General features: G+C 39.8%; 1 protein-coding gene across 1 annotated transcript; it reads right to left on the reverse strand.

The window, feature by feature from the left end:
- Positions 1 to 3963: 3963 nt before the first annotated feature.
- On the reverse strand, positions 3964 to 16216 carry parm1 (prostate androgen-regulated mucin-like protein 1). The gene is made up of 4 exons (XM_049604634.1): positions 16088 to 16216; positions 13004 to 13663; positions 7270 to 7348; positions 3964 to 6723 (listed from the first exon to the last, which is right to left on the reverse strand). The coding sequence occupies exons 1-4, from the start codon at positions 16119 to 16121 to the stop codon at positions 6642 to 6644; spliced, it is 855 nt and encodes a 284-aa protein (XP_049460591.1). The 5' UTR covers positions 16122 to 16216; the 3' UTR covers positions 3964 to 6641.
- Positions 16217 to 24327: the final 8111 nt, after the last annotated feature.

Below are 24327 nucleotides of genomic sequence, written 5' to 3' on the forward strand. Positions count from 1 at the left end.
AGTTTGTCCGTTTAAATGGTTTATTCTCAGTCTTGTAAAAGCAACTCATTTAAGGAGTAAGTGTCTTAGTAAAATATGTTGAATGTCTGCAGCATGTAAGCCACCTCTCTGCTGCTGTGGTTATTCTGCATGATGTAAGACTGCGGTTTCCAGCAGCTCTGAGCAAGTGAAGATTGAGAGAGGAAAAGGCCTCTTCCTGTTTCTCAAAGTCTGACACCATCTCTGTATAATGAGGGCAGCGGATGAGCTGAAGAAAATCCACCTGATTATTCACCATACTTCACACTTACTGTCTAGTATTTTTCTCTGAGAATCACCACCAGCCTGTCAGACTTCTCTTATCATTTTTTTCTGTGCTATTTCACCTGTTATCCAGTCAGGAGGAAAATACAACACAGAGAAAGTACAATTGGACTGAATTTGACTCTTTATATATTTTCAGTTACTGCACTGTACAGTCATATCTGTCAATAAAAGTGACAGTGACAGACAGTGGCTTATTCTAGGGACTGTATTTGTTACATATTTATATTCAGATAGTAAGTCCTTGTGTGATGTATCATTTTCTGCCCAATTCTGCCATCCAGATGCTTGTAATGTAAAACATGGTCCGCCCTTCCCTCAGTGTAATTATAAAGAAACACATACACACGCGCAGCCACACTCTTCAGGGTATTTAAGGCCTGATAATAACAGTGCATCACAGAGAGCTGCTCTCTCTATTATTACTGCTGCTGCCCAGTATGACGACAAATAGAGAGGCGATGTACCAGTGGTGGAAAGTAACAACGTACATTTACGCTACTATGGCTTTGCACATTTTTGAGGTACTTGAACTTGCACAAACTGCACGTATCAAGCTGAATTCAGAAGCAATAAAAGGCACCCTTACTCGTTTCAGTACACTGAGGGGATTCCCTGCTGTAGGCTCACTTGTTGAGGTTTTTGACTCTTATCTGCTTGTGTTAGTATTAACTTATGTTCATAACATGCAAGAGATAAATGCTTCAATTATTGTTAAAGCAAAAGAAGAAAGTGCCTCAAGTTTTCTTGGGAAATGAAATAAAGTTCAGTGTCATCCTGTAATTGCTACTTGTGGCCACAGGGGACACTGTTCAGCAGACGTGATACATTCATTCATTCGTTCATCTTCTAACCGCTTCATCCTCTTGAGGGTCGCGGGGGGGCTGGAGCCTATCCCAGCCAACATCGGGCGAGAGGCAGGGTACACCCTGGACAGGTTGCCAGACTATCACAGGGCTGACACATAGAGACAGACAACCATTCACACTCACATTCACACCTACGGACAATTTAGAGTTATCAATTAACCTAGTCCCCAATCTGCATGTCTGTGTGTGCCCGGAGAGAACCCACGCTGACACGGGGAGAACATGCAAACTCCGCACAGAAGGGCTCCCACGCCCGGGATCGAATCGGCAACCCTCTTGCTGTGAGGCGAGAGTGCAACCACCACACCACCGTGCCGCCCGACGTGATACAGCCTTGCGTTAAATTCTCATTGTACCAAGTCATTTTTGTCCAGTGTGTAAGATTTAGGGTCATCTATTGACAGACATGGTACATAATATTCATAAATATGTCCTCAACTCTCAATCAGCTCATGGTGCTTTTAGTCATTATGGTTCTAATCTCTGGAATTCTCTTCCACATGAACTATGGGCTGCTACAACAGTGTTCTCTTTTAAAAGCAAACTAAACACATATCTTTGTTTTCACAAGTGTTAAGTTAGGTTTTAATGATAATAATACCTTCTTATTTTGTTTGATGTTATCATGTCCTGCTTTATATATGTAACACTTTATCATCTTATATGATATTTCTTGTTTGTCATGTATGATGTATGTTAAGCACATTGAGTTTATGCTTTTCATATGAAATGTGCTATGTAAGTAAAATTGACTTGACTCAATAGTTCTCATAATTCATATAAAGAGCTTCTGGCTGTGGCTCAGAGGAAAAGACCAAAAGTTGGGGAACCAAGGATCCTAGGGTGAGCCGCAGGGAGATCTAGGGAGATTTCCCTGCTGCTGCCCCACCACCTTGAGATGTTCTGGGATTCAAGGGGTGAAACATCTGTGAAGGCTGGCTCCCAGCTGACGACCCTGCAGCTTAATGCCTGTTGCACCTCACCTTAATCACCTTAAAATAAGAATTGTGTTTGTTACCTTAGCATGAGCTCATCTACACATGGAGTGTGTGCCGCTGAGTCTGCCATGTTGTTCTACAATGGCCCAGAATGGACAAACCAAACACTGGCTCTCGATAAGGCCATTCCTGTTTCTGCATTTTCTTGTCAGCCGCAGTCTCCTACATGCTTGGAACATGGGAGAAGGTTCAGTTGGTTGCAATCTGTAACCTCACTGCTAGATGCCTCTAAATCCTACACCCTAGACCATTAAAGCTGTTTAACAAAGCAACTCAGTTGCTGAAGATCAAAGTTTTTAGTGTGTTGCTGGTAGCAGCTAATGTATCCTCGGCTAATGTAGCCTAATCTCAAGAGGAGATGAGCAGTGGGCTGCAGAGGTCTGTTAAACACACTACTTTTTTTCTTTTCTTTTTATTATTAAAACAAATAACATACACAACACATAGCAACACACAAGACAGTACACATATACATATCTGGGGGTCACATAGTCATGGCAAGACCTCCCTTTGGCCGCCAATTCAGACATGCCATTAGCATGTTCACCAATTCCCCCAAACAAGTACCATATACAATACACACACACACACACACACACACACACACACACACACACACACACACACACACAAAAAGGTTGTTATACATAAAACAGGCAAACACACAGACACAAACTCACAAGCACACACATACAAATGTGCATTAAATAGGAGTACAGAGGTGGGTGAGAGGGCAAAACAAGTAACAGCATGAAGTTTATTGTTTTATATCATTTTTAATTTTCAGATCTTCAGATACACATCCCCAACTTACCTTCCAAAATCGGATAAACTGCCTGAAGTGACGACACTTCAGGCAGTTTACCTCCCTCTGATGACACTTAAATATTTTACACAATTGTTTTCAATGCTTCTGTGTAAGTAAAGATCTGAATGCAAGACTTGTTGAAATGAAGCATTTTTACATTATGCTGTCTGTACTTTTATCTAAAGTAAAGGATGTGAACATGAGTTTAAGATGTGAATTAGAAGACTTTTATTTGGATCTTGAGAAAACAGCAGGAGGTTAACCTGAGACTTTAGCGAGAGTGTTAACCTCAAAGGCAGATTAGGAAAGCGATGAACATATCTGGTGACAGTCAGGTTTTTCCTGCACACTGCTGATGTCAACCAGGCAATACTGGTTACACTCCACTATCTTAGCGATATGGAACCATGAAGGTTGTTGCAAAAAAACAACAATAAATTGTTTAGCTCCTCGCAATGTATCAACCAATTCCAAAGACAATTTTAGAATCTTGATGGAGATGAGGAAAGAAGGACTGAAGATGGGAGGTTAGAAAAACAACGCGAGGAAGCTGGCGTGGGGTGAAGTAGTGAGAGAGAAGCCGAGCGTGGGCAGGAGAGGAGGATTTCATGGGAAAGGGCTTGAGAAAGAGGAAGAATGGAAGCAGTTACGATGGGAGGGCAGTGATGACAGGACCACTATTAAAGCTTCCACTAATAAATGCTCTGCAGCCCATTGAGGAGCAGAGACCAAGACATTGTGCTGAACCTTTGCATCTGTGTGTTGTCATATCACTTCAGTCGTTTCGTGTGTTTTTGAAACAGCTATCATGTTTTTGTGTTGAGATTGCAACAGAGGCTCTGAAGATCCGAACCTTTTCTGTCCTCTGACGTCATTGTTACTTTGGTTTTGTAACTCCAGAATTTGTAATTTGATAAATCAACTTAGAGACTAATATTTTCAGCACTGCTTGTTTCCTTTACACGACCATCACAGGGACTCAGTATTCCTTTAACACTTTTATTGCACAAACAATTTAACACAATCATATCACACAATAAAATATTGTCACATTATTCTTCATCTGAACGCAGACAAATAATACTATATCAAATACTGAAAGAAATAAAATTACAATCAGAAATGCAGCCTGGGTGAGCTGCTGAGCAAAGCAAAATCACACATAAACATGAAAAAACTTCACACTAATAACATTCAATAATAACAATACTCACTTGTAAATAGTGGTTGAAATTGATCAGGTAGGAGAGGGACGCAATTCCCTGCTCTGTTTTATTAAGGCCACATTTAATGTAAATAACCTTTTCTGTTTTTCTAAGAACTCCTGTTTTCCATTTTAAAATGATTGGTGTGTTTTGGGTTCTTCACAGAGACAGGCTCAGCAGACTGGCACATGAAGAAGGAGGGGATTCAGTGTTGTGCCCAAGGACACTTCAGCAGAATGAATGCAAGGGGCTTAATCCAGGGATTGTCTCTCTCTGTCTCTGCACCATTGGGTTTGTGATATGATTCGAAAACAATTCATATTCATTTTAAAGGAATACTCTCCTCCAAATGACCGAATTTGTGGACAAAATGTTGTGTTCCTTGCGTGCCTCTGGTGAACGAAGAATCCAAAACTGGAAAAAAATCCTGATGAATTAAAGTCATAGGCAACCATGTTTCACAGCAGCAAAACTACATCAAAACATCTGTTTACAAACTCTTACACAACTCATGCATAAGCCATGTCTCATTTATCCAGTCACATGTTCAGTACCTCCCAAAGAAACAACCCTTTCTGACAGGGAATTGAACTAAAATTGAAATGTATTTATGCTTTTTTCAAAGCCAGGCTCCATTAACAAAAACAGTAATTTTACCTCACTGAACACAACAGGTGCTGCTATGCTACTGCCTGGATTGGTCGTTTGTTTGTGTAATTGTGTGACTCTGGTGAATCCAAACTACCCATTTAAAACTCCAAAGTCTCACAAAAGCACAAACTTATTAACTAATCACAGCAGTGGTAGATCAACAGCTCCTGAGTTCAGTGAGGTAAAATAACAGTTTTTATCAATGGAGTTTGGCTCTGAAATGAGCAGAGAGAATATTCAACTTCACTTCAGTCCTCGTCAGAAAGGGCTGTCTGTTTGGGAAGTACTGAGCAAACGACTGGATAAATGGGACTTGGATTATACTGCACGAGTTGTGTGAAAGTCTTGTCTGTTTTGCCCGTGACTTCAATTCATCAAGAGTTTTCTCCATTTTTTGGATTCTTCGTTAACCGTGGAGGTAAAGCAAAGTTTTCCCTCACAAATTCAACGTAACGCCGGATGAGCATTTGATATACAAATGGTCATTTGAAAGTTGAAGTATTCATTTAAAAGGACTGCATGTGATGTAAATCCTTGGATGGAGAATCACTCCATTTGAAAATGAATGAATGAAACCTCAATCACTTTCCTCAAGTTATAGTCTCCTTTCTAGATTGTTGTTTCTGCTACTAACGCTGACGTTGCCCCTCTGTGTTGCCTAAACATGTCTGTACTACACAGCTTTCAGGACAAATCCTCAAAAGTCTTGAAAGCATTAGCACCTACTTTTCTGCTCGGAGTCGAAATGGTCCTAATTATTGGTTCTGATAAAGGTAATAGAAAAGATTCAGGATCATTAAGTCGCTTTGATGCATTTTTTCTGTTTTCTGTTTTCCTGTTTGTCTGTCAAAAGTTATTTCCATACCTCCACTCGTTGTCAAACCACTTGCTAAAAGTTATGTCATCACAGTCCTTTTCAGTGCTTTCTCAGAATTTCCATTTCCTTCAAATGGTACACCTCCTCCTGATCTACAGAATCTAAACATACATGTAATAGCAGGTCACTTGTAGATCAGTGCTGTCTAAGCTTTGAACTTAGTCTATCCAGCTACATGAAAATCTGAACATTTATCGACTTTTGTGACAGATATTTCATGATTTCCCAATTTAACTAAGGAAAAAGTATCTCAGCGGGTACTTAAAGGAAGAGTCCATGATAAATAAAAATATTTTGTGCCATGATGTTCATTTATATTGTTTTAACTTCATGCTTAAATTCAGGCCTTTCGTAACTTTGTGTGTCACACAGTTTCCACTGCTACTTCCGGACAGCGGAAAATTGTCACTGTCATATCTTCCTCATTTATTGACACTCTTTTTACAAATTCGTAGAGTAAAATTTTGTATCCGTATTTACTGTGAAAAACTTCCTGATTGAGTTCAAATAATCAGTTCCTATTGGCTGAAAACTTTTTCGTTAAAGAACCCTTTGGGATTCACGATGCCCCAGATGAAGCTTGTTTTCACTGCAATTTAGACTTTAAATTGATTTCTTCACATTATTTCCAATATGATTAAGAACTGTGTCTATGCAGCCAGAGCTGTTTGCAAAGCCACCTGAGAAAAAACTGCAACTTATTGCCAAGTTAACTGTACCTATAAAAAACAAGGCTACCTGAACAAAGATCAATAGAAACATCACATTTGTTTTGCATTTTGCAATCAAGTGATCAGGCTGCATGTCACAGTTATGAAATGTGCGACTTTTGTCACACTACAAACACTCTGATCAGAATGTCTACTTATGCAAACTGAGGACTTTCGGTTTAGGGGGTCACTTCTGGAGTCGGAGGTCAAAAGGTAAGATTCAAGGGTCATACATGGGGTTGCTGAAGTTTCCCAAAGTGCTGCGTTCGTTGTTTTCCAGAAGAGGGCCATAGGATGTACGTCTGGAATGTAGAGGAAGTGAGGAAAATAGAGGGGAGAAAAGGGAAATAAATATAACATTAACTGTATTTACAGAGATCAAATAAGAGTAGTCTTATTTACAAAGGATAATGGGAAATAAAGACACATGAAACTGCTCTTTTGGCTCATTATTCTAATAAAATTTGGTTGTGAACAGGCTTCTTTTATCTTCTGTAAGAACAGTCCATGTGAATTCTGTTCACAATGTGTTCGATTTCTTAAAAAACCCCAAACAGATTTGGTTCATCTTTATTATAGAGGCAGAAATCTCAGAGACAGATGTCTAAAACCTATCTGCAAACGATGTTTGTGATTTGGGTGAACTCTGCCTTTAAAGGATTGAGCCAAAACTCACTGACTGTACTCTGTGAGGCTCAGAACATTGAAATGATAAGAATAATAATAATAATAATTTGCAGTTAGCTCAGTTTGAATTAAATCTACACGAGGTGACACTTCCCACAAACTGAATGAACAGTACCATGTTAATGCACTTCGTAAGAGATTTGTTTGAGCTCTGGACTCACCGGATCTTGTAGTGGTACAGCCCAAATAACACTAAGGTGACAATGATGATGAACACACATACAATGGCTGCAATACTTCCTGGAAAGAGGGAGAAAGAGAGAGACAATATAATATACATTGTTGATAACAAAGTTTTAGTCCTGTAATAAAGTAATGATCCATCCTAACTTTTTTTCCTTCCTTTCCACCTTCTGTACTTCATAATTTAAACCCTACATCTTCAGCTTTCTTATCACCAGTGTTGTGCAAATTCCCCTGCAGCTACATGGGTAGGTAGGATATTGTAAGTGGTATTAAAGATTAAGGGCGTGAGGGCAAATGGTGTGAAAGGTACCCTGGGTGCGTTGGTTGCTGACCTTCTGGGATGATGTGTCAAGTTCTTCCTGTTATACGCATTGTCAGACAAGGCTGCTATTGCATTGCTGAAAGATACTTCCTCTTCCATTTGCATTCCTCCAACAACACAGGGTACAGGGATGCTAGCTAACATCTAGTCAATTACTTCATGACAAACCTTTATGTTAGAAAGTAGGTGAAGCTACAGTTTGTTCACAGTGGGGCTCAATGAAAAGTGAGGTGATCACCAAAATCATTATGATCGATCCTCTGGGAACCAAGCATGTCTGGCTCATGGCAATCCATTGAATGTTTTTTGACATATTTCACTCTGAACTGAAATGGATTGATCGAATGACCAATAGAAAGACTGACGTTGCCATCCATGGAGCCATGACATTAGAAAAATCTGGTTTCAAAATGAATTTGAGACTTAAAACTGTGTTTATGAAATCCAGAGGTTTCATGAGGTTATGCCATCATCTAAGCACTCACAGTTCCCTGATTGGTATTTCGCTGGCCTCAACTGATTATACTTTGTGACTGATTTCAGTCGTCACGTGGTAAATCTCTAACTCTGTATCAGGTAAGACATGATGGCTACTTTGTCTCACAATGTACCATGACCTTAAGATAATTCTTTTCCAGCAGGCAACTCTGACCTTTGAGCTTGAGCAATAATGAGTAATCTCATTGAGGTAAACTGTATCAAGCGCATTGCTGAAGATCTGTTTGTTTGTGTGAGATGGTACTGAAGGCCAGACAAATATTCAGACAGCTGCCACACCCCAAATCACTGTTTTATCCAGGAGCAGAATTCAATCATTAAACACTATCTTGGGGAACTCCCAAGAGGATATTCTAAGGATCTGGGGGCTCTGTTTGATTTTTGTCTGTTTACTGTAGACAGCCAGTCCTCAACTCATCAAGGAACAAAGCTGTCTGATCTTTGAACACACTTGGTGTTGGGTGGGTGGAGCGTAAGATAGGTTTCGGCAACACAATCAAGGAGATGGAAACTGAAAATTCATTCCTATTCCAAATGACACCGAAACCAACTGCTTATAAGTGACATCAGAAAAGAAATATTTCATGATAAACTTTTGCATCTGAAAAAATAGCTAGCATGTGTTCTTATGGCACAATTTCTCACAAAGACTCCTTCTATTTTTCAAAATCTGGAGGTGATGTATTCTTCTAGAATCTGAGGATCACTCAAGCAGCTGTGACAACCTCTGTATTTATCTCAATAAGGTCATGTTTTTGTACATTCTGTAATTCTGTTTGGTCCCCCATAAGGCATAACATTGGTGATTTAGGCACTGTCATACCCTATTTTCCAGTCTCTGAGTCCAGTTTGCCAGCATTTTAGACTTTTACAGGCCAGTACAAAACAATGCAAGATGCTGTGAGCGCCTAAATTTAAATCAGTTAAACCAGTCAAAGGTGACACCCTGGAGATCTAGATGTTAGGTCAAGGCCGCGACCATGGACCACAATGTCTCAGCTATTTCTCCATCATCATCATGTCTCTACTGTCACTGTCAAATAAAGGCATAAAACGGGCAATAATAACGTTTCAAAATGTGACCAGAGATCAGAAATCTTTCTCAATATGTATAACAAAATAAGAGTCAGCCATGCAGCTCTATGAGGCTGGTATTGAGCACAGTGGTGCTTTGAGCTAAATGCTAACATCACAAGCTAAAATTTTTAGTGACAATGCCTACATGCTGGTGTTTAGCAGGTACAATGTTTGCAGTGTTCATGATATCAAGGCCATAACGCGATGTGTACAACCCCACATTGGCGGTGGCTAGAGACTCGCAGATGCTTGAGAATGCATCATCTTGCCAGGCTTTATGACACTGTCCTATTGCCAGCCTCGCCACTCCTTAAACACATTTTTTCCCCCACTTGCTTGTACATCCCCGCGCCTGACCTGTAGCCTCAGGAGTCATGCTGTCAGAATGGATGAGGAGAGACTAGTTGTTAAGGTCTAGAAATATCCTCAAGCTGTATGACCCATAATCCCGTCATTATAAAAATATCTGTACCAAATTTCATGAAAACACACCCAATAGTTGATGATATTTCATTAAAAACCAAAATGTCAATCTCATGGTGGTGCCCGAGGACAAGTCAGGGGATCAAAGTCCTACACCACTGGTCTACTCTTCTAGAAAGCTTCCAGAAATCCAAAGAGCTCAGGCGCCTTTACCTTAAATTTAGTTGGAGGAACCATGGTATGAAGTTACTTTCTGTTCCCCTTAAAGTTTCTGCTCCAGGGGTATGCACTGATTCAGGACCAGAAACCATTGCTGTTTAAATTTTGGTCAGTGTAATTTGCCTAATTTTCATGGTTCTCCAGATGTGATGGGAATGCAAACAGAAACTTTTAGTTTTGGCCCTTTGGTTCTGCTAAAGTGTACACCTGCAGAGAAATATTCACAGATTTACTTTCTGACTTAAGTTTCTGGGGCTATTCCTGGACACTGGGTGACTCATAGTACTTAACACCTTTAATGGGACACCTAGCCTAGAAACACTCAAGTTCAAAAACCGCCGCCCTGAAGAGACACCATAAAAGTTGTGAGTCAGATGCATTATCAGATTCAGTGGTTGCTAATGACGGGAAAGAAGTTCTTTCCTCATTTCTGCCTTTGAGGGACAGAGTTCAAACTACAGGACAACACCTAAAATATGGAGTTGCTGGGGCGTCAGTACTTGGCTAAAGAGCACGTACACAGGGTTAATACATACTGTAAGAGGTAGTAAGAATCAATTGATCTGTAAGGGGTATATAAGCTGTCTTTGCAAAGATGAAGGGAATATGAAAAAACAGACCAGAATATAGAACATAGCTGAATATATAGCTTGAAAAACAAGGAAAACTCACAGAATTTGTGTATGTCAAGCTTTTAAATTTTCCATGCCAGGGTTGCCTGTATAAGTTGTAGCATTTACTAACAGATCTATAATGAGTGACTTGTGCTGCCACAATGAACGAAATGGTGGCAATGACTGCAGGTCATGAAAAATCAGGTCAGTGGCTGAACAGTTGTGTGAATGATAAAACACGTAGGGAAAGAATTGGCAGACAGCCTTTTCTCTTCAAAGGGCTGCCGTTCGTTTTCACTCATTCAACTATAAAGCCTCAACTGCAAAGTAAACAAGAGGAAAATGTTGTGTTCACATATTAACCACAAATTGATACAGTACTGAAGGAGGTCAAGGAGGAGGAACGGATAATCTGATGCATGGACTCTGTTCTGTGTTAGGCAATGTAAGAGTCTGACACATTCAGAGACACATTCTAACGCCAGAAACAGGTGGTTTTGGGAGATAACATGCAGCTTACTGGCAACATATGTTGACTATGCCATCATAAAGATGTTAAGTAACTGGCCCAACAAAGGCTGTCAATGATGCACAGCTGGAGTTGGTTTGTAAAGTTGAGTCCAGTGATAAACAGCGAGCCTGCATTCAGACAAAAATTACACAAAGTGGAAATCCTTGATCTAATTAATTTTCCAGCCCAGTCAGCAGAAGAAAGGTGAAGGGGATGGTGGATGGCGTAACAGCTGGGCGAAACACCTGCCAAGCTGCAGACCGCTGTGTGAAATCAACAAACAGCAGCACAGGTTTTTCATCACTACACTATCAGCAGCTTTTTAGTCACTAAACGTGGGTGTTTTTCCACTGCGGATATTGCCGCATCAAATGGTTGTTTTTTACAGAGCCATCTCTGCGTTTGCTGCCGGGATAGTGCCACAAAAACAGGTCTCTCTTTTTAAAGGCCCACTAAAACTGGGCATTTTAACCCAAAACGCAATCTCATAACATGAGACATGTTTCGACTTCTCCCACTACATAATACCATACAAATGTAATTTGCTGTTTGTAGACCTGTACAGTGCCAACATGTATTCCAGAGGGGTTTTATTTCTCACCAGTACCTGTAGCCACACAAATACAGCCCCTTGTGTTTTTAATGCATTTCTTTTTATGTCTGAAAGGAACCATAACAACCAAAGTTCATGATACGACCCCATAACAAGCCTGCCCAATTTAGTATGGGATGAGTGATGAGTGATTTGTTGGAAAGTTTATATATAGATTCATAGTTTTTAACTCTTCTTTTTGGTCCAAGTATAATGCCAGCATGTGACCAGTAAAGAAATAAAAACATTTTTGATCCTGAACAATGATGTGTAGAAGATTTGTTTTCTTTTCTGGAGTCAATAATTTCACAAAAATCTTTTCACATAGGTGACACCCTATTCTGCTTTGTTTTTTCCTGCATTTTGCCAATTTTATGAGCTGTTTTTCACCGCACTTCCTTCAAATTACAGTTATTCACCTGTAATTTGATGTATTATTTCCTATAATTTACCAATTTGAATTTCTGAACTGATTATTCTGACCCCTGACTTTTCCTCTAGCACTACAATGAGATTAATATTTATAGTTATGAGCAAAGTATCTTTACAACTTTTGGATGGATTGCCATGAAATTTGCTACATATATTCACGGTCCCTAGAGGATGAATTCTAGAGGCAACAGCAGGTCAAAGTTTTCACTTACTCTGAAATATATCTTTGTAGCTGTACATCCATTAAATTGTCAAGTCAATTACAAGTGAATCTTTGACAAGTTGTAAAAAAGAAATGCAAATACAAAACATCGCCATCAACTGGTCTGGAGCAAATAAATTGCTTTGCAAAGTGTAGTTTTGTCTGAAGTTGCGAACCAGAAACAGAACAAATCGCCTTGGCCACCTAACCCATCTATGGGAGAAATACTGAGAGGTCTTCAGAAATTTGAAGAAAGTTGTATTAAATTTTGCTGTTTCCATACAGCTTTTCTAAACTGATACTTCAAAATGTGCATAAAAATATGTTTATGGAAACACAACTTAGGGTGTAGCCTATATGTGCTTAATGGCTTGGCACAAAATTTGATGTAGACATTCATAATCCCCACACAGTGAATCCTGACAATGTTGATGATCCTTTGACTTTTCCTCTCGTGCCACCGGGTGTGTGACATTTTTAGCTGTTACTGAAATATCTTAAATATTGGATGAATTATCTTGAAATCTAGTAGGCCTACAGACCCTCATGGTCCCCAGAAGTTAATGTTGATGTGAGCATTTAGCTCAAACTACCACACTGCCAGTGTAGCTCCACACAGCTGCTAGCATGGCTGTCTTCTTTCTTTAGATATGTTTTAGTATAAAAATGTAACTTAAAAGAGGGCTATTACAGAGTTTGAAATAAATATTGAATGAGAATATAATTTGTTGTGTATAAACCTGTTGCACAACATAGTTTACATTGTTTTTACACAGTTAGAGCAAATATAAAAACAAAGAACTTTTCGTTGCTGCGTACCTGAGCTCAGAGCCTCGGACTTGTGTCCTTCTACTACCAGTGTGGTGGTTTTGGTGGTGGTGGTGGTACTACTACTTGTGATGGGGGGTTGGGGTTTGGCGGTGGTGCTGGTGAGTTGTGTAGTGCGGCCGGTGGTGCCAGGGCCGATGGTGCCAGGGCCGGTGGTGCTGGTGCCGGTGGTGCCAGGGCCGGTGGTGCCGGTGCCGGTGGTGCCAGTGCCAGGGCCGGTGGTGCCGGTGCCAGGGCCGGTGGTGCCAGTGCCAGTGCCAGGGCCGGTGCTATTGGTGCTAGTCTCCTGGGTGCTATTTGTGGTCGATGGAGGTGATGGGGATGAGGAAGAAGATGAAGAGGACGTGGGCAAGGTTTGTACTGTTAGTGGCGTTGTCGAGTTTGGAGTGTTTATCTCAGCGGTGACAGTCAGTGGAGTGGAAGCTGTACCGTTGATGGAAGAAGTTGTATTGGTGGAATTTTCAGTTGCTGCGGCAGGTTGCGTAGTTGATGAATTCACAGTTGTGGGTGAGGAAATGACGGTGGTCAGTGTGGTCCCAAGGCTCGGTGGAGTGGTGGGAAGGAGGTTATTTGTCGGGGAGGGTGATGGAGAAAATGTTGGGACGGTTGAATTTGCTGACTGTGCTGTTACTGCACCGCACAACAGTAGACCTGCAATTTAAGGAAAAAGATTGTATGAATGACATCTCTGCAGCAACATATTTCAACATGTATAAGAAACACCAGCTATTGTTGTTGTTATGGCCCCACAGTCTGTGAGGACACCACAGTGGAATGATTACTATCTAAATCAATGTAAAATACATTGATTTAGATAGTAATCATTACACATTCAGTTCTAATGATGATGCCGTCAATATGAGTCCCCCAACTCGACACATTCTCACTCCGACCTCGTCACATATTGACGTGCATGGACTTTCCACGTCCACATATGACGTGACTGTTGACATTCTGGGACACTGACAAGTTCTGCCTGTTACATGCATTGTCTTCTTTCAAGATACACTTCTGTTTTCACAGGAAATTTACCGTTTACATACAGTCTCTTTCAAAATAAACACACTACATTGGTTTCCTTCAACAACAAACACACATGGTTAGGTTTAGGCAACAAAAGCAAGTGGTTAGGTTTAGGAAAAAAAGCACAAGGTTTAGCTTTAGAATCTTATGGTACACAAACAATGCTGTATCCATCCATCCATCCATCCATCCATCCATCCATCCATCCATCCATCCATCCATATTTAATTTTCCTTATATTTTTCTTATTGTCAACAAATCCCATGAAAAGACAAAAATGATTATGTCGATGTAAACACTCATTAGACTACCAAATATGTATTAATGCACTGCTGAAAACAGTCCCAACAGTGGGCAGCATGGTGGTGCAGTGGTTAGTATTGTCGCCTCACAGCAAGAGGGTTCCTGATTCTAACCCAGGGTGTTTTTTTTTGTGCGGAGTTTGCATGTTCCTCCCATGTCAGCGAGGGTTTTCTCCAGGTACTCCGGCTTCCTCCCACAATCCAAAGACATGCAGGTTAATTGGTAATGATCACAGCGCTGACACATGCAGACAACCCTTCACGTATATTTACTACTATGGCCAATTTAGAGCCTCTCGCCCAGTGTCAGCTGGGATAGGCTTCAACCCTTCTGAGACCCCCAACAGGATATGCTGTTATGGAAAATGAATGAATATTCCTAGTATAATCATGTATACATGGCATACAGTAAAACAAATTTAATGTTTCTATCTTTTTCTTGTTGTCATCAAATCCCAGGAAAAGACAAAAACACCAGTGAGTTGATTCTGCTGCCGTAAACACCCACCAGACCACTAAATGTGTATTAATCCACTGCTGAAAATAATCCCCAGCAAATGTAGAATTTCTTCCTTTTGAGTTCTGTTTGTTAAAAACTACAGTGACCAGCTGTTTAGAAAATTACTGAACCTTTACGAAAATAAAATTATATATTTGTGAGTTTTTATAAAGATTTCTTTAACAGATCTTTTATGGGGGAGTTGCTGACCATAATAAAAAATATAGCACAATGCCAGCCTTGTCCTTTAACAGTGCATTGTGTTTAGGTATTTCAGCCGCTGGGATTTTGAAACACAGCTTCTCCAACATTCAATTTAACAACTTTAGAGGCTCACATCACAGTCATGGCAGAACTGTTCTTTGGAACAGGGCTGTGTAGTTCTTTAGAAGGAGACCTGAGTTTTGTCATCTGTGTTTTAACAAACAGGAAGTCGGGGCAGAGACCAGGTATGATGCACTTAAGATTTCCCGTCTGCTAAGTACTCTGGTTAGTCACTGGTGTTTTAAATGTAGTCTTTGTTTTTATATAGAAATATAAGAGACACTCACATCACAACTCTACTGGAAATAAGTGACGTTTTGTCAGTGTCATCCCGTGACAGAAAGTCAGGAATACTCTAACTGATAACACATTATCTTGTGATGTAAGACCTGCATTACTAACCACAGATTTCAAAACAGCAGTGTTTCCTCACAGAGTTGAGGATAAAAAAATATTTCCTTCATGTGAGCTTAAGTGCCTCCTACACAGAATTGTTTAATCATCACAAAGTTGTTTAGTTATGAAGAGTGGAAATATCTAATGTACTTGTCTCACCCGTCAGATTATATGGGAACCCCCATTAGTGAGAGCCTTTTTTCCACTTAAAAAATATCTTGTTATGGCATCTTACAACCAGTGAAACAGGCTGTTCTCAAGAGATGCTGCGACTTGACTTGTGAAAATGTCTTGAAATAAGTCTGACGTAGTGTAGACAGGAAATTATCTCACCCAAACATCCACTTAAATAAAATGTGGACATATTTTTTGGTCCACAGGTTTAGAGCCATATCAGATCAGACATTTTTACACTGGAGCCTGAATATTAAACAGAGTTCACATGGTAGTAGAGGTGGCTTGTCAACTTTTAACATAGTAAAATATGATCATCCTCATATCACGACTTGCACAAGACACTGAACACATACATCAGATTTTCAGGGTAGTTACCACATCAAACAGCATGCACTGATGTCAGAATGTACTCACATGTTGTCAGAGTTTGCAGGCTGATCCTCATCATTGTGCTCTTGTCACTGTATATCTCCGCAAACACTTGTGTAGCTGCAGCTCTGTGCTCTGTGCTCCCTGTGGACGGCTGTAGTGTGTGTGGCTGCTTGTGACTGGAGGTGACTGGTTATAAGAGCCTGGGGGCGAGGCTACATGATGACTGAGTCATGTTTAAAAAAAGAGCGGCCTGGTCATAGTATGAAGCTGTTGTAGCCTGATAAAAACTGAAGACCACAGGAAGTTGAGTTGTAAGTGGCAAACTGTATTAGTAGTATATTTATAGAATGATATAAAGTGTGATGTCAATCTTGTCTTGCTTTAAAGTTAAGTATCAGTGAGTTTATTGAAGCATATTAATAGTGTTCAGTATGGTTTCACAGATATTTCTATAGGTGCTTATAATGTGCTATACAACAAGTAAAATAATTGCAATAAAATGTATCATCAAATACAGCTCTTTTCTATATGCATACATATGGTCTATTTTTAATATTTATTCTGTTCTTTTTTAAATATGTTGTTTCATGTGATTGATTAAATTATAAATCAGTAATATTGTACTTCTGTCATGTGCACTACACGCCAGCAGAGTGCAGCACATACACAGAGAATGTGACTTCCCAACCAGGAACGAGATTTTAAACATAAAAAGCATCACAACTCACAGTTGAAAACAGAGTCCTTGAAATGCAATAAACATCGATAAAAGTATGAATGAATTAATGATCTGTTTAACTGTTTTACACCAAAATAGATCACAATACTGCTCTGGCCAGAGTCACTTCAGGCAGTGTTGGTTGGAGCTGCAGTTACAATACGAAGTGGGAGGAGTGTAAATATAAAGAATGTAAATATAAAAGTTTAAGAAAGCAAAAAAGAAAAAGGTGCAAATCCAAAATATATACAGTATAATTAGGCTAAACACTATGGACCATAAAAATGTAAACAGGTTAATGGCAGGGATCAGTCTAATGGTGTTGTTTGCATTTATCTTTTTATTGTTTATTTCTTAGTATTGTTCATTAGAAGTTGTTTTGTGTTGAAGCTCTTGTTTGTTTATCATAAATAAACGTGCAAACAACTAGCAGTTACAAACAGACTGCAGTTAACAGGGAGACAACACACTCCATCCATCCATCCATCCATCCGTCCGTCCGTCTGTCCATCCATCCATCCGCTCAACCGAAGTCGGGTCATGGGGGCAACAGGCCAAGCAAAATAACCATACCCCCCTCTCCCCAGCAACACTTTCCAGCTCCTCCTGGGGGACCCTGAGGCGTTCCCAGGCCAGATGAGATATTTAATCCCTCCAGCGTGTTCTGGGTCTGCCCCGGGGCCTCCTACCAGTGGGACGTGCCAGGAACTACTCCAATGGGAGGCGCCCAGGAAGCATCCTGATCAGATGCCCATACCACCTCAGCTGACCCCATTTGACGCAAAGGAGCAGCGGCTCTACTCCGAGCTCCCTCCGGATGTCCGAGATCTCTAAGGCTGAACCCAACCACCCTGGTGAGGAAACTCATTTTGGCAGCTAGAATCTGCAAACTCATGCTTTCCATCATTACCCAGAGCTCATGACCATTGGCGAGGGTTGGGACGTAGTTGGACCAGTAAATCAAACCCCTTCCGGGTCAGCTCTCTCTACACAATAATCCGGCACAAGAGTGGTGGAGTTTTCTCTGACAGAGCTACAAATCCAGTATTAACCACCGACTCTGTGAGGGGTAATTTTTCCGTTTCTTAAAAGTGAGATTGATAAGTCAGAGTTTACAGTGTGCTCAAGTACAAAGTAAGCTGTATAGTTGTCTCAAGTTAGTTATTTATGGTCTCAAAGTTTAGGATTTTGGGCTTTTGAAATGATGATCAGTAAGTGTGTGCTCATAAATCATCCTTTAAACCTGTCAAAAACTCTGCTGGAGAATTGCAATTTTGTAAATGTGTAGGAAAAATAAGTCTAAATGAGATTTCAAGATTTAATACAACCTGTCGCCTTCATTCCTATTTCTAATACCTGTATCAGCATAATAAAATTAATTTAAAGAGAAAAGAAGAAAAAGAACAAAAGTGATGTTCAGCCAGAACAAGTATACTTTTGCATGCTTAGGTCTGTAATTTATTTATCATACCATCTGTCATACACTCCTCACGCATATGACAATGACCACCATTTCCTGTTGTCACCGTCAGTGGCTGTCAGTTATGATATCTATCAGCTCATATCTATCATTTGACCAACAGCACAGCACAACAAATATTTAGTGTTATCATCTTGCTGCTTTAGTACATCCATGCCGCAGTTGTGGGCACCTTAAAAAGACTCAAAAAGATTTGAGTTTTTCATTGACTGAAACTATACTAAAACTATGAAGGCTAAAAATGACACTAAAACTAAAAAGGATTTTTTTTGTCTAAAGTCTAAGACTAAAATCAAAAATAGCTGCCAATATTAACACTTGTTTTTAAGTTTCAATTTAAAGACTTTCTGATGTCCATAGGGAGGTTAGTCCAGAGGAAAGGAAAGTCCAAAGGAGTGAAGGTTTAAGGAGGTCAGACAGGTGTGAGGGGGTGTTCCCATTTACAGTTTTGTAAGTCATCAGAAGCCCATTAAAATTTGACCTGACATAAATCCGGAGCCAGTGAAGCTAAAACTGGTGTAATATAGTCATGGGCTCCACCTTTTCCTGTATTCAAATAGACACTGAGGATGAGCTTATGTGATTGTCAGAGGAGAGAGCAGAGAGCAGACTAACAGACAGATGGACAGATGGGCAGAAAGACTGTCTACCCTGACATGGATCACTTGTTGATGCTGCTGCTGTTGCTGTGGAGCTCAGGTAGGACTTTAAAGATGATGTGTGATTATTCAAATATTGATCTTTGAGTAAATCAGAGACCACACTGCTCACACACAGCACCATCACCCATGCACATACATCATATGAAAGCCTTGCAGGAAGAAAAGACAAAAAGCAAGAATGGACATTGAAAATTTGGTAACATTCGAGTTATAATCTTTCAGATATGATTGTATTTTTACAAAATTATTGTTCCTGAAACATCCAGTTGATGCATTTACATTCAGTAATGATCTCAGATGGACCAATGGGTTCAAGTACAAACCTCACAAAGAGACAACATACTGAAACACATTTCCGATGATCATTTTCCTGCAAGTTTTAGGGGTGATGTTTGGATTCTTTTTTTTTTTTTTTTTTTTTTTAAATCAGGGACCATGTACAGAGAACATTGAACTCAACAGAGTAAAGATGCACTGCACCAGATTATAGCTTTTTAGCTAGTTTCCATCTGCAGTCCCTGAGGCAGGCAAAAGAAGAAATAACAAAAGAAAAATTAAAATATTACAAAGAGACATATAAAAAGACAGACTGAAACGGTACAAGAAAATAGAGTGCATTGAAATCCATAGGACGACGCACACACACACACACACACACACACACACAGCAATTCAGAAGTAAGAAGGAATTTAAAAGGAATCGACAGCTCTGAGCTGTCTGCAGAGATTCATATCAGTTGAATATCTCTATCTTTGAACTGTTGGTCCGATAGAACAAGACATTTCAAAGATGTCACCTTGGACTCTGATAACATGGACTGCAAATATTTCACTCTTTACTGATGTTTTATAGACTCAGTGATTTATTACTTGAAAAACATAAATGGTAGCTAAATCAAGGGTGAACGTAATTGCTAGTTGCAGCTGTAATTCAGGTTCCTCTGAATGATGCTCTGCTGATGTTAACACATCTGTCAGAAATAATTAGACATTGACAGCATTCATCTGATAGTAATAGCTCAGCCTGCCCTGGTTGTCATGGTCACATACACCACAGTCCTTTGACCTATGATAAGTTAACTTTAATCTGATAAGAAGCTGCTAGAGTGTTCCACAAAATGCAGCTCAGAGAATTTAACTGCAGTCCACAGACTGTATCATCTTTAAAGGATCAATTTAACAAAGGGAAGGGAAATGACAGAGAGATACAAGACAACCAGGAGCTGCTGCTAATGTGGTTAATATATATGGTTATGAGTGTTGTGTAAGAGGAAGTGCAGAGAGGTCACCCAAGGGAAGGGATAGTTGGACAGAGGTGTTCTGAGGCACAGGAACTGTGATAGGCTGGCCAAAACCTGGTGAACTAGTGATGTGTGGGTCAACCTACAACCCTGTGTCGGATGGATTCAGGTAAGCTTACTAGCAGATATCACAGGTGTTGGGTGGATAGGTCAAAAAGTGACAAAGTAAGTCATTAGTAACTCACATAAATATTTTGCAATAGTTAACCTTCCACCTGACTCAGCAGCAGCCCTGGAGTGGAACATAATGACATTTTGTTCCAACAGAAAACAAGGGTCTGACTATTTCATAGCATCCCTGTCCACTTTAAATTCATGAATATCTTCTTCTGTTATGTCTGTAAAAAAAAACCCACATAGCTATTAGCTATGCATTCCAGATCAGCCTACTTGTCTACTAGCCTACTTGCCATCTTTCTACATTTGTAACCTTACTTTTAGAACAAAAAAATAAATGTTTTATATTTTCATATTTACTGCAAAGGACATACAATTTAACATCAAGTAGCCTAGCTTTGTATTAGCAATAGTCATTAACCTTACCAGAAACTTTCAGCTCCCTGGCGATCTCCCTCTAGCCAGCTGCCACCTTATTAAGTTTCTGTAGTAAAATCAGGAAGTTTCATATAGATAATTCCTCATTGTAACTTCATGAGACAGCCGTTCCTCATTAATTGCATTGCTATAAAGGCGAGTGACAGAAATAAAAAGAAACAACAAAAGTTAAGCTCAAAATTGCGTTTGCATCCACTTTGGACACTGCTGTCATTGGCTACAAATCCAAAATGTTGTCACAGTGGCAAAGTTTTCTTGAGAGACTAACTACCATATCTCCTCTTGTCTCCTCAAAAACGTGAACTTTCACGTAAACAAACATAGCTTAAACTTACTAATGCTTTATGAGTTGGATTTAGCGCTGTGGCGGCATCAGCATAGGGTGCTAACGTAGGCTACTTTTTAATTTGCCAGAATGTGTTGTAGTGCTGGTTCAGTTTAGCCATAACTGGTTTAAGCTCGAACAGCCGACAGGACCATTAAAACTGGGAACTGACACAATTAACAGTATAAAGTACTGTAGTTACTGATGAGAGAATGAGGTTCACAGGTGGGTATAGGAACTGATTTCTGCTTGGCAACCAGTTACCTTAGTTACTTAATAGTTGTTATCAAAACCTTTCTTTTAATCTCTAACATGAGCAGAGACTCCTTTTAGGATGTTGCACTATGATAAACTGAAATGAATAAACAAATTTTATAAAGTGTTGATTATTCCTTTAACTCTATATAAACTGAGATGTGCTCTGAATAGTCACAGGTTCATCTCACCTATAGTAAACCAGTAAAAATGACTCCAGAGTAAATTCCCTGAGGTGTTTCAGAGCTGTTTGAAAATTCTTTTCAAAACAACCTGAGTGTGTTTGTTCTGTCCATGGCTGTGCTCCAAAGAAAATGCTACTTTATACTGATGTTTATCGTCTGATTTTCTCCTCAGGACTCCAGGCTAAAGAAAATCACAACTCAACAGGTAAACAGAGAAGGAAAAGTAAAATAAGTTTAAGCTTTTCTTGATTAAAGCCACTATTTTTTTTTACTGATGACTGTCTTGTTTTTGTTTAGAGTCTGTCAGGTTGGTGGGAGGAAAGAGTCACTGTGCAGGAACGCTGGAGGTGAAACATAAGGGTGAATGGAGACCAGTGAGTGACATTAAAACTGGCTTTCAGTGGACCCTCAGGGAAGCGGATATTATGTGTAGTGAGATGGACTGTGGCTCTGTTATTTCTATGAGATCGCGAAAGTTGTCCTCAATGGAATCTGTGTGGGTGATTGGCTCTGACTGTGTTCGTTCTGGTTTTGCTCTGAGTGATTGTAAAATATCATTGATCTCTTCCTCCTCCGTGGATCTCAACTGCTCAGGTGAGCTGACACATTCTGACTCCCAACTCATCAAATACTGACGCTCCAGTACCCCTCCAGTGTCTCTTTCGGGCGCTGAGGGACTGTGCGTCAATTTATGTTTGTTATGTGCATTGGGTCTTTTTGAAATACATTTTTCACACTTTTTTCTGGTTTCACACAATGTGTACAGTTTCTACTCGTTAAATGTATACAGACTCTTTTCAAAATAAACAAACAAAAAAGTCCTTAGATTTAAGCTACACAATTCCGTGGTTAGGCTAAAAATTACTCTGTTACCAACATACTGTAACGTCACATGACACCTCACCTACATCACTAGCATAGGATACTATATATACACTAGCGCACTACATCATTATGTGCATTGTCTGGTAGCTGTTATGACTGCTGGAGGATGAACCAAAATATATATATATCTATCTATCTATCTATCTATCTATCTATATCTATCTCTATCTATCTATATCTATATCTATATCTATCTATCTATCTATCTATCTATCTATCTATCTATCTATCTATCTATCTATCTATCTATCTATCTATCTCTCTCTCTCTCTCTCTCTCTCTCTCTCTCTCTCTCTCTCTCTATCTCTCTATCTCTCTCTAGATACACTAGCGCACTACATCATTATGTGCATTGGTGCCATCTATCTATCTATCTATCTATAGATACACTAGCGCACTACATCATTATGTGCATTGGTGCCATCTATCTCTCTATCTCTCTATCTCTCTCTCTCTCTCTCTCAATTCAATTCAATAAGCTTTATTGGCATGACTGTAGATTAACAATATTGCCAAAGACATTAAAATTTACAAATAAAGTACAATAATAAAAGTAAGTCAGAAAACTATAAAAAAAAGATTAAATATATGATATATAATACAAAATACACCAATCTACAATACAATACACCAATATATAATATAGAAAAAAAAATGAATAAAGAAAAATGTAGATTGTGAGTTACGAGGACTGTAAATATAGACAGGTGTGTCAGGTGTTGTGATGGTTGTCCCTCAGGCTGTGGCATAACCTGACATATGTTGCTGCTGCTAAGCTGCTGACTCTGTTCTCTCCAAGGATGTGTTGCATTTTAGTTTGATCAGGCAGAGAATCAAAGTCAGTGACTTTATGTTTTATTTTTGAGAGGAAGTCGGCTCTGATGTGTTCATACTTGCTGCAGTGCAACAGGAAGTGTGTCTCTGTCTCCACTTGTCTGTGTGGACAGAGCTCACACAACCTGTCCTCTCTGGGCAGCCAGGTCTGCCTGTGTCTGCCCGTCTCTATGGCCAAGCTGTGGTCACTGAGTCTGTACATGGTCAAAGTCTTCCTCAGTTTCTCATCAGTCACGGTGCTCAGATATTCTTCCACCGTGTACTGTCTATTTAGAGCCAAATAACACTGAAGTTTGCTTTGCGTTTTTGTGGTCGATGTCCAATAGTTAATGTAAAGTTCTTTTTGTTTCTCTATAATTTGGTGGGTCCAGATTGTGTGAGGGCTGTCCTGAGGTCTTGTGTTAGAGGAGCTGAGCCTCAGGACTAGCTGGCTGAGGGGGCTCTTCTCCATGTTCTCCTCTTGGCATTGCAGAGCTTTGTAGTGGTAGGAGTTGGGGTCACTTGTTTTAAGGTGTTTATAAAATTTGATGGCTCTTTTTTGAATTCTAATTAAAAGGGGGAATTGGCCTAGCTCAGCTCGGCACCCGTTGTTGGGGGTGTTCCTGTGTACTCTGAGGATGCTCTTGCAAATCTCTGTATGCAGGATTTCCATGGGGTGTTTGTCCCATTTTTCAAAATCTTGATTTGCAAGAGGACCCCACACCTCACTACCATATAGAATAATTGGTTCAATTATAGATTTGAATATTTTGAGCCAGATTCTAATGGGCATATTAATGTTTGAAGATTTCTTTATAGCATAGAAAGCCCTTCTTCCTTTCTCTCTGAGATCATCAACAGCCAGGTTAAAGTTTCCCGTGGAGATGTGTAGTCCTAAGTATGTGTAGTCGTGTGTGCTCCACCTCATGAGAGCCCAGGAAAAACCTGGTTTGGTCTCCTGACCCTGGGTCGTTTCTGGAATATCATAATTTTGGTTTTGTCCAGATTAACTGTCAGGGCCCAGGTCTGACAGAAGGTTTGCAGATGATCCAGTTGCTGTTGTAGTGCTTCATGTGATGGAGCCAGCAATATGAGATCATCTG

This window comes from Epinephelus fuscoguttatus, linkage group LG18, assembly GCF_011397635.1.
Source record: "Epinephelus fuscoguttatus linkage group LG18, E.fuscoguttatus.final_Chr_v1".
In the NCBI taxonomy this organism is placed as follows: Eukaryota; Metazoa; Chordata; class Actinopteri; order Perciformes; family Serranidae; genus Epinephelus; species Epinephelus fuscoguttatus.